Genomic DNA, 12,040 nt, shown 5'->3' on the forward strand with positions numbered 1-12,040 from the left:
CCACGTGTTTTCAGGGCAAGTCCCAGACACAAATACTACAATAGTGTTTCAAGGTACGTGCAGAATATCAAGTTTTTTCACAGAAAATCAGACGTAAACACTGGTACTGAAATTCAGTATAAAGAAATAACCAGTGCCGTCGCTGAAAATCTCATTTTACTAGGTAAGTCACACAGGACTTTCACCAGTATGGTCAGTCTCCGATCAGCTACGGCCCGGCGCCGTGCTTTCTCGTCCATCAATACTCACTGGTTGCGTTTTCAGAACACAGGATCAGAGACGCAGCCGGAACACTATAATTGAAACCTATCAGATCTGTTGCTGTAACTGATCAGAGACGGACCAGACACGGATCTGGTGGTATTTGGCCATCATAAAGAAGCATCAGCATGAGACAGAGACAATTTCAAACCAGTTAAAAACTCCTCACAGGGACTTCATCAAAACATTTCTCTTTGTATATACTAAACAGAATTGTAACACTCATGAACATCCTGCTGTACTAAAGAAGACTTGAAACCATACACTCATAAAGAAATTGTTTACAGAGGGAGTAAATCAGCTGAGATGTAAGATCATTTTTTATCTGATCTTCTAGTCATTTGTGTAGTTTTAACATTTCCTCTTCTGTCAGAATTTTTGCATTTATTTTTTATTTCAGCATTTTTCCGTCTCATTGCAGATCAGTGAGTTGAAATCTTCCCCTAACAGGCTACATTATTCAAATATTACATCATAACATGAGGATAAAACAGTGAAATTAAAAATGTATCAGAGCAATCCTCTCGTGTTCTACCTCCTGCCGTTTAACTAAAACAAATGTTTGCTTTCCCTCATACTGCCTCAGAGAATACGTGAGAGGGGTGGAGGATGGTGTTCAGCATCTCTTACAATTTGATTCTGATTTACAGAAATGAAGAAAAAGACAGAATATTTCCCAGGATCCTTCCTGTTCTCATCCCTCCCTGAAGATAAGAAACGTGTTTTTTAATAACCCAGCAGATTAATCGAGTTTGACCCGGTGGCACTCGATGTTTAATGCAGTGCAAAGTCTGCTAGTCTCCTGTCTCCAACTTGAACCTGATTTCCAGAGTGTAAATGACTTACATGATCAGCACCAACATTTTTGAGTTATGCTGCCCTTAAATGATCCAAACGATCAGATATATCTCCTTCCTCCATTATTGCACACCAGGATTCAAGTTAAACCAAATTTATTCATGTAGCCCGGAGGCTCTCAGAGCCTGACACTGTAGCTGCCTCTTTAGAAACAAACCCCCCAACATCTCTCATTATTATTCTTTGTCTTTCTTCAATTCAATGGATTATCATGCTCTACATTTTCAAACTACATGTTCCATTATTTCTAGGATGTACATGAAAGTATAACGCTGCAACTGACTCATTTAACTGTGGGCTGCAATTAGAGCTCCGTCTCTTCAGCTGATAGGTTTTTTGAAAATTGGCACCATTAAAGTACGCTGGATGAGCTGTCGTCAGTTTGTGTTCACAGCATACCGTGAGATTTGCAGTCACCTATCACTGGATCCATTTGCTGAGAAAAAACTGAGATACAGGCAAAGTGTGAGGACAGTTTACTGTGATTTAAAGCTGGCATCTGTGAGTTTGTGAAATATTGATTATCCTCTTCGCACTGATCTACAAAAATGAAATATCTGTTTTCCTATTGCAGAAATCTTGCACCAGTGGTTTGAAAGCAATGAAATATTTCCATTATTATCCAAATGTTGAATACTTGGTTCCGATTGATCAAACTCCCACAACAACAGTTATTAATTATAACTTCGAAAAAGTACTAACTATCAAAACATTCTGCAGAAAGGACTCAGGCACATTTCCCCTCTGCCTGTTGACACTGTGGTAAAAATGTTAGAATAGAATACAAAGGTTCTGATCGATCTAACTCCCATAACAGCATTGATAAATTCTCAACAACAAATTGCTTGAGACCCCTTTAGGGTGAGACCAACCCCACTGCTCTGTATTGGTCCCTGCTCACCCTGTCAGGATTCTAACTTATATAACCAACTGCTTACTATACATCATCCTTTACTGAGTTTATTGCCAGAGCCTCTGCTGAAGCTCCAATGGTTGACAATGTTAATAAAACACAACTGCAGCTACCAATGGTTCTTTTATCCATTTTCTAAAAGAGGAGCAATTTTTTAGGTGGTAGACTTCCCTGTTAATAATTAATGCACCCAGGAAACATGCTAAGCTTTTATTATCACACACATTCAGTTGTTTTATGAAAAAGCACAATCTGTGTGTAGTTTCAAACTTTAGTTTCAAAGTAAAAGAAACTGTAGGAGTCATATTAAACTTTGAAATGAAGACAATCTGCCGTAAGAGATACTAGATCTTTGGAAAGACAGTTGGTTAACTTTGTACTTTTTATCTAATTTTGGACGTTTTTTGTCATGGTGGCTACTTTGGCAGATTCAGTCATGTCAAACTCAACTTCTGCACTTTAACTTTAGTATAAACAAACTGGTTTTCTCTTGAGGGAAGCTCTGCTGTTGTTTTACTTTTATACATATAAAGAGCCCGCCAGACTTGCAAAGCATCTTCCTCAGCTCAGTGAGTAGGTGTGTGTTTGGTGTAGAAACACAAGAGAAGGAGCCTGTGAGACAAAGAACAACATATGCAACCAGCAGCAGCATCACAGGTGCTGCTGTCTGGGCAGGAAGTAACGTGTTGCAATGCCTGATGTTTCCCTGGTGTGGTGAGCATGGACAAGAAAGCAGATGCCTTGTCCTGAAGTCAGAGTGTGTTATATTGTGTGTTTGTGTGAGTGTGACCTCCCTCTGGCAGTGCCAGCATGGCTCTACTGCTGCATTCCAATTTCTCTCCAACACAGAGAATCAGCCACAAACATGAACACAAAGAAAAACCCAAACATAGAGGAGCATCCTCTTTCAACAAGAAGAGCAATTACAATGTTGGGCAGTGAGCCGTAGTTGAAAGGCCAAGGGTTTGGTGGTTCAGTGAAAGGCCAAGTGACTCTGCAGCATGAGGGCGAGAGTGAACTGACAAACACACCCTCCATATGAAGCAGAAACAGCTCCAGTTATCTGATCACTGGATCACTGGTGATGATAGCAGCAGGGTTCAAAGTTGTGACATTTTAAAAGTTTATTTTTAAAGGTGTGTGAACCGCAGGGCTCAGAGAAGAAGGAGAGCTGAATGAGGACAGTTTCATGTTCAATCCACCAAAACAGGCAGAGAAGAATCCATCACCATGGATTGATAACTGACGTGGAATCACTGGGACTATGTTTAAAAATTGTATACATAAATCCTTTTCAGATCAATAAAATCACCCTTTAGTTGATGTATTATTTGTTAGTGTGTCTGTATTTTAAGTCAGTTGCTGGGTAATAAGCGGGATAATGTATTGTTAGTAGGTAGTTATGGGAAACAGAATCCCGACAGGGTGAGACAGGATCCCATCAGGGTTCCATTTCCTATAACTACGTGCTAACCATACATTATCCATTACTTAACAGGTTCAGAACAGTCACTTTAACACTACTGTCACATGCAATGTTACTCAACCTTCATCTGACAGCATCAAATTAAAAAGTTTTTTATATTTTACATCTGTAAGCATGTTACATTTACAGTGTCAACAGACGTTGTAATTGAGCGCTGCAAAGGATTATAGGAGTTTAGTGGTCGCAATCCTTCCTTGATGAATTCATCCCTTGATGGCCAAACAGCCTTCCAAAGAAAGCACCGTCTGCCACTCAGGCCAGCACCTGAGGGGCTCCTCGGTGGTGAGATGTTTCTACTCACCATCACTGTTGACACACTGCACTTGTGGGTTCTGGGTTCCCGGTCCACACTCCTTCTCATTATCAGGGATGCACTCCTCCAATTTGACCACCAGCCAGTCGTAGCAGCTGGGGTCCTCACAGGGTATTGCCTCCACCAGGTGGGGGCAATTCCCCGTCCCGCCTGTGGGCTCATTGACGATTTTCCTCTTCCTCAGTTTGAAGCCTGTCAGAAAGAAAAATGACACTAAATGAGCACAAAACAGCCCCATGCTAATCAACCAAAGTCCCGCTCTCACTGTGATGTGCTCAGAGAAAACTGTAAGCACATTAACTTCACTCTGTGGTCACAGTGTGTCTTTGATGATAACCAGAATATTGCATTTAAAGCGACAGTCCATTAAGCCAGAAGTTCACAGAAGAGCTTCAAATAATGATTCCTCATTTCCTCTCATTACATTAGCGTTTCTGCAAAGTGATTAATGCATGAAGGAATCCCTTATTTCAGCTGGGGTTTGCCCTCATGTGTGTGTAGTCTCCTCTTCTCAAGGGCACGGGATCCCATGACCTAAGTCCGTGGAGGGGGGATGTTAACTCCAATCCAGCCAAGGTCACCTACCCTCTAATCCACACTCCTGCTCCGGCCTGATAAGGCAGCGGAGGGTTGGAGTGCCTGCAGGACACAGGTGGAGAAAGCAGAATCTCCTCTTTTCTATCTCATTGTGTCTCTTCTTTCACCTCAGAAGCCTTTATTTAATCAGGCAGGTCAGTGGAACATGTACTGTCATGTGTCTGGACCCATTGAAGGAGCATTTATCAGAGAGGGGGAGGGGTTTGTATGAGGGAAGATGAGACCTGGGGTGTAGGGAATTCAATTCTATCAAGCATCACTCTGTGTCTGTCTGCAGGCTGTGTCTATGAACAGCAGGCTGCAGGAGAGCAGGCAGCACAGACAGCTGCTGTCAGAGCTCCAGGCTTCACTGATGAAAACACATCCATGGAAACAATCATGTGATGACCTATCATGTACATGAGATCAGCTCACTGTACCTAGGCTGTGCAGCAGTTTAATAGATACGATGAGGGAGAAGATACACCACTCATGCATTTATGTTATTTCAAGAAGCATACTGTATCTCCTGTATCACATTTATCCAAGCTGAAACTTTCTGTGATGAAAATAAAGATAATACAGAAGTGCAAAAATCTGCAGTTCCTCAAGGGACCACTTGGGATTGGCTCCATAAGCCGGGGCAACCCTGTTAAGACCCATATTGAAATGTTCATTTACATATCAGATTTAAAACTGACTGTATAAAACATGGATGTAGTCTCAGAGCCATCACACATTGGTTTCTGAAGATGAGTAATGAAGCCAAACTATGTAATTCACCATGTTAGAAAAGCTGACTCAGCCTTACAGTCAGCTTAGAAGCAGAGAAAGAGGCGGAGTTGAGGCAGGCTTTTAGTCTCCTTTCCAACTGCAACATGAAACCTACCTGTAGATCAACGTAGACACAGCCATAAGCTTTAATGCATTACTCTTAGTCTTAACATCTTCAAAACTCAAAAGTCTATCCCCATTATTAAGTCTACAAACATATTAGTAAGCTACTCTGATTAACCAGGCAAAACATGTTTAATTTTGTTGTCAACATGGACATTTTAAACTAGTTGTTAATGGGGTTTCTTGGCTTTTGGAGACAGCTTCAAAAGGACTCTTGAGAAACTGCAGTTATTTGCACTTCAGCATTGGCTTCACTTTTCAACCCCAGAGGTTACAGCTTGGTTCAAACCATAGACGGTATAAAATATGGACGTAGTATCTGTGACGTCACCCATCTGTTTTTCTGAGAGCTGTTTTGAAGCCAATCGACGGCGGCAGCCATATTGGAAATGCGGAACTCAACCAGGCAGAGTGTGACGTAGTGTGAGCCTCCTAGCCAACAGCTATGTGTTCCCGACCAGGAGTCACGTCAGTCATGTCCTTATTTGGGCAAAAACTCGGAATCTTAATATCTTCTGATCCGTCACGTTAGGAAAAAATTCACCCCCGTACAGTGTGCGCCATTAGAGAGATTAGCTTCGTAGGGCCAAGCCGTTTTTTGAACCAGGCTGTAAACATGTTTATTAATGCTGCAAAGATCATCTTTTTCCCATTCACGTCTATGTGGTTTCCGATGTTTCTGCAGCCAGCCTCAACAACTTCCGCATGGGCTTCATCGTTTGAGACCGGAGGTTGCCGCTTGGTTCAAACCCACATACAAAAAACTGTTTTGGTCTCTAAACCTTATTTCTTTATTCATTAAAACTGTGCGGGATTTAATTGTTACTCATCTTTTTTGATTAAGGCTTAAATTTCTGCATAATTTGGCTTAACAAGGGGCAGGACTGATTTTCTGATGCATTGTAGCTATTGGCAAAGATGCAACTACCCATCTTTGCCAGTTTCAAGATCAGCTGAAAGTTAGATGGAGTCAGCATTTCCAATATGGCGCCGGCCATCTTTAGGCCTCTAGAGAAACTTATGGGTTACATCTCAGAGTCTTTGACCATATTTTATACCGCCTGGGTTTTTATTGTGTTATCCTTGCATGTTTTTTTAATGAGTTATCTTTCTGGTCTTTTAAGCTTGAATGATCAACATTGGATGAATAAAGTTTGATATACAGATAGATTTTGAAAGATTATTTTAATCCTTTGTAAAATGACATCAGGTGAGCTGAGGCCAACATTTCCTCCATGTCCTCCCTAAAGCCTAAGCACTGAACCTTCCCAGCCTGCCATGATGTCAGGTGTGCAGTGCGTGAGTTAGCTATCCAGACTACATATGTTTTTTTGTACCTGGCTGCAAACATGATTATTTCTGCTGTAAAGATCGTCTTGTCTGAATGGGTGTGTATGTGGTTTCCGATACTTCCGAAGCCAGCCTCAAGCGGACACCCGAGAAACTGCACTTTTTAACACTTCCGCGTTGGCTTAAATTCTCGTGGCAGATGGTAATCATTGATAGCTGCTTTAATATGATGTACAATCCGTGGATTTGATAAGAAATGCAACCGGATTACTCAAATCTAATGTTGCATTGAGTGCATGCATTTTGAAATAAGTTATTTAAATGTATTTCAAATAACAAAGAGATGTGAGTTAATCTGCAAACAGAAGATACTAAAGTATGATTCTCATTCAAAAAACACGTAACCAGAGCCGACTCAATGTCAGGAAACCAGAGGGCTTATTTAAGTTGATATATTCTTGGGTAATGAGAGCTCGGGTACACACGTACAAATGTGCGTGTGTGTATTCGTCTTCGCTTTCCATTATGTGCTGAAGACGAGAGCGTGTGCAGAAGAAGTGTGGAGAGCAAACGAGTGAAAGGGAGCGGATCCATCATTAAGATGCATAGAGGAGAATTTCTAACCGTCCCTTTCATTTGAGGCGCTTCATTAAAGCAGAGTCAACATGCATTAGTCATGGCCGACGCTGCTGTTCCGGGGATAATTAAGGGCTGAAGCAGGCGACCGAAGCTGCTGGGCTGATGTACTAGCACAACCTGCTGCAACCAACAACAAATAGGCAGAGGACGACGATGGTGCTTTGGCTGACACTCCGAAAGGCTGCTCTGTAGTACTCTAGTAAGGCCAGGACTTTGGCTGTGACACCCATACTGAATTGAAAAGAAACGGATAGTGGTACACAGATACTCCGCCCGTGTGCAGCCTGCTGCCTGCCAGTAAGGAGACTAAGTCCACAATATCTGAAAAATAAATTCAATAATTTGGACTAAATTAAAAAACTTTTGGCCGGATTCTTTTTTTAAAAGTAGGATATGAACACATCCTGCCAATACAACAGTTTCTTAGCTTTGTTTTGATGTACATTTGCCGTGGTTTGACTGAAATGAAGCCACAGCCTCAGTGAATTAAGCTGGGAGGGGCAGAGAAAGATGCCTGGAGCTGCAGGGCCTCAGGCTGGGCATGTCCCCGTCAATGAAGCACGAAACATGAAACAAAATAACAACAAGCCTATTCAGATATTTCAAGAATAAGTTAATTTCATTATCTGTGCCTTTGCAAACTCATATTCGATTCTTGCTCATATCAGGCTTTGGAAGTCACACAGCAAGGTATCATCATATACAGAATGTCTATAGCTTCTAACCAGCTCCCACAATCTGTCCTCAAAAATTTCGCCATTTTCCAAAGTATTCCTCTCGTAGTGTTTTGATGGACAGGCTTGAACTGTTGGTCCCTATCTGTAAGCTTCCAGAAAAGGTAAAGAAATACGGACAAAATGAATGCAGAGTACAGGCAGAAAACTTTGTGTTCATTTGTGCATCAGACAGAGAGCATTAATAAGTATTCAGAATAAGAGTTTAATCCTGACAGAGTCAGAAATAAATGCTTTTTCAGGACATATTTCAATCGAGAGCAGTTGCTTTCACCGATCATGTTGCAGACATTAAAACCGTTATTTGGCACATTTTGGCAGTGCCACAGCCAATTGTGTTTTTGTTTTTCATTTTTGAGATCCAAATGAACCTGGCTGCCTCAAAGGTGGATAAGCGATCATGAGTTTGCGTTTCTGAAGAGGGCAATTTAGGTTTTCAATTGGTCTGAAATTACATTTGTTATTGTCAAGTTTCAGAGAAAACAGGCCCTTTGTCTGAGACTCCACTCAAGCTCTGGTCTCACCTTTTTTCGCTGCCTGGTCCTGGCAGTTTTCATAAGTGCAGGGTCCCCAGGCGCTCCACAAAGAAACCTCACACTCCACAGGACAGCTGATGTGGCAGAGCTGGGTGGTGTTTGGAGAGATGGCGACACACAGATCACTGTCCACTGGTCGTAACGCTGTGGAGACAAAGACGATAGTAAATAAGGAGCATCAAATGTAATAGGCAACTGACAAACTCTGCATGTAAAAACAGACACGTTAAAGATGTTCATGATATGATCCACAGTTTTTGCCTGTGAACAGAACAGAGGACACGCCTGGAATAGGTTGCTGAGTTTGTTAGTGTCTCCCTTGGCACCAGCAGCTTGTGAGTCATGAGTCATTATTAATATTTATGGTCCATTCATTTACAGATGATACTGCTCACACTCTGAAGAAACTTTATTTTACTGTGCTCTTCAAAGTAAGGTGAAATCTGTTCAACAGAACAAACCGTGCACACAGCCGTGGTGTTTGGAGCTCCAGTACTCCAGCCTTCAGAATCCCACGTCCCCGAAAGCAACAAAACTTTGAGCTCAAATTCAAAGTAAAAAAATGCAACACTCTTTAATTTCATTCACAGCACCCCAAGCCCACCAAATCTCCCCAAACCAGACAACTATGAAACAACAAAGGTGTTCTCTTTTTCCCAGCACAGCAGGCCAGTCTTCCATTCGCCTGATTCTCGGTGGACTGCAGCTCCAAACAGCTGTAGGAGACTCTCTGCAAGGTCATCAGGCTGATGAATCATTCTTGCTGTGCCACCACAGCACTGAGCCTCATTCACATGCAAATTGCCTCTGCTTGGCCAAAGGTGTGTCCTCTAATAGTGTCGCTTAAGCGTGCGTACATGAGCCATAACCTTGAGTGCTGGTGTTACACAAGAATGAGTGATATGTCGGATGGTGACGTGATGAGGTGGTTTCATTTACATGAGCTTCAAATAACTTTTCTGATTGCTTTTTGTAGTTTCAACTGCTTTTGAAAAACAGTTTCCATTAGCTTGGATGCAGATCTACTTCAATTAATTTGTGTTTTGGTGAGGAAATCAAATCTTGGTGTTCAATGGGCCTGATTGAAAATGCAGTGTTTTGGGACTGGAGTGTAAAAATCAAGCTACATTGTTTTTTTCAGAATCTGAGTAATGTCCAAAATAAACCATTAAACAAATTGGTCTATATGTATCCTTTGTAGAAAAAGCAATAAAATGCAACGACAGCAACTTCTACAATTTTAGTCAGGGTACAATAAAACGTTGGTTTGCTTTTGGTTTTGATTTTTTAATGGATAATTTTTTTCAGTGAGGCCATTTAGTCTTGGTTTTGAGTAGCTCTGATTAGAATCCACTGTCTGCTAAGCATTGTGCAAGGGCAGTTTAACTGTATTTTGTATAAGGCCCTCCCACTATCAGAGGCATGTCCAGAGCGGTCCAATGTGTAGCACCCATAGACTACATAATAAATGGACGAAGTATCCGTGATGTCACCCATCTGTTTCTGAAACACTGTTTTGAAGCCAATCATCGGCAGATGTCATATTGGAAATGTTGAACTCAACCTAACTGCTGTGAAGCTTTTGTGAGGTGAAGAGGCGGCTTTGAGCCTCCTAGCCAACAGCTACAGTGTTCCCGCCTGTCAATCAAGTCAGTTCTGTCTCTCATTATGGAAAACTCACAACCTTAATATCCTCGAAATTGCTGTGTTATGAAAAAATTCACCTCTGTACAGTGTGTGCTGATCGAGAAATGAGCTATCCAGACTACACTCATTTTTTGAACCATGCTGCAAACTTGTTTATTTCTGCTGTAAAAAGCAGCTTCTTTGAATTGGTGTGTTTGTGGTGTCCAGTACTTCCAGAGCCATTCTGAAGCGGACACTCGAGAAACTGCAGTTTTTAACACTTCTATATTGGCTTCAATTCTCAAGGCTGGATATTGCCCCTTGGTTGGCTATTTACCATGTCAGAGGTGTAACTTATTTTAATAGTAACTACTATCATTACCTTCTGTACAGTGCCTTAATCTTATTTTTAAGTTCTTGAGGGATTAATACTCATATGTAGCCACCTTGATGTGCATCTTTGTAAAATGTAAAACAAACAAATTACACAGGTATATCAAAGCTGATATTGAAAATGATAGCTATCAAGGTATATAATAAAGACTGAAAGGGTAAATGATTTTGATCTGTGCACATGCCCGGCCACCCCTGCTTATATCAGTCTTACAGTTGGGACATCCAAGTGAAACAACCTTGGATGCACACCTGCACACTACACCACTAGTGATGAAATAAGCATACAATAATGTGGTAGAACTAGACTTACAGACTCAAAGTTACATTTTTCAGTTCCCCCTGAAACATCCTGAGTTGCTCCCAGGCTGAAGGAGATAAAATCCTTCCAGCACGACCTCAGTCTGCCGAGGTCTACATGCAGTTTGACATGCTTGGAAACCTCCAAAGAAAGGAGCTCAACTGGTATCTCATTCACAATTCCAGAGCCATTTTTGCTGCTCTCTCCATCTGATGTGAAGCAGCAGCAGCAGTTCTGGTTCAAGCTCCTTCTAGTTATCCAATACCACCCTAAAGAGCAACCTCAGTTTGGACACTTGAACCCAGAATGTTATGGTTTTTATAACTAAACCAAGCTTGTGACAACAGATGAGGGATAGAAGTGGATCACTTACAAACTCATATAAGTTTGAGGTGTGTTCTTGCTAAATGTGAGTGCTTCAATCATTCCCTCTGACAAATTGTCGAGTGCATTAAACCTCTGATGGGGATTTTTCATCAAGATTACGATCAGGCTGGTAAATCCAGGATTTCCTTTCTGGTTCGACTTCTTCTTTATCACAACTGTCTGCTACGTTGTTGCAATACATATGCAAGACCATCTCACAGTCCACTTTGCGTAATCTCTCAAACAAGATCCTTCAATACTCAGAGCTTGGGAAAAAGCTAAGAGACAGTAGCAGGATGACATTGGCAATAACAGTCATATGACTGTGATATTTAAAATGTGTTATCTCTTAACAAACTGAACTGAAAGCCATTTACCTCTGGCTGCAGACCTATTGTTCCTCATACTCTCACACTGTCAGTCTGAACATACAGAACAGCATCATTATTTTTCTACTCTGTGCACCCTGCCTTCTGTTTCATGAATCATTTCTGTAATGCCCGACTGCAACCAGCACTGCAGTGTTGAGGGCAGACGGACTGCAAAGGGACTGACTGAGAGGACAGTGATTAATAACCACAGTACTCAGGGTGTATCCAACTATTTCAGAAGTGTATTTGCATTCTGCGTGGACAATATGTGTAGTTGTGCAAATTGTTTGCATTGTGATGATGTTTACTGAAGATTTCCGGTCAGCTTTTTTCATGAGATGTGATCTAATACAGTCTGATGTGTACATGCAGCTTTTAATCAAAACAGCTGTGGGACTTGAACACAAGTGAATGCATAGTTGGTATCATCCTGAAGGACTGACTTTCAGTGTTGACGCATTCAGAAATCTCTTTCTAGCT

General features: G+C 41.5%; 1 protein-coding gene across 1 annotated transcript in view; it reads right to left on the bottom strand.

The window, feature by feature from the left end:
* The window catches only part of thsd7aa (thrombospondin, type I, domain containing 7Aa), a 184,857-nt gene that overhangs the window by 68,771 nt on the left and 104,046 nt on the right, over window positions 1-12,040 (bottom strand). Inside the window, exons 5-6 of the mRNA XM_034704208.1 lie at window positions 8,492-8,647; window positions 3,820-4,023 (exon numbers count right to left, since the gene is read on the bottom strand). Of these exons, the coding sequence (XP_034560099.1) occupies window positions 3,820-4,023; window positions 8,492-8,647 (360 nt within the window). The remainder of the gene's footprint in view (window positions 1-3,819; window positions 4,024-8,491; window positions 8,648-12,040) is intronic.

Source organism: Notolabrus celidotus, chromosome 16, assembly GCF_009762535.1.
Source record: "Notolabrus celidotus isolate fNotCel1 chromosome 16, fNotCel1.pri, whole genome shotgun sequence".
Taxonomy (NCBI): domain Eukaryota; kingdom Metazoa; phylum Chordata; class Actinopteri; order Labriformes; family Labridae; genus Notolabrus; species Notolabrus celidotus.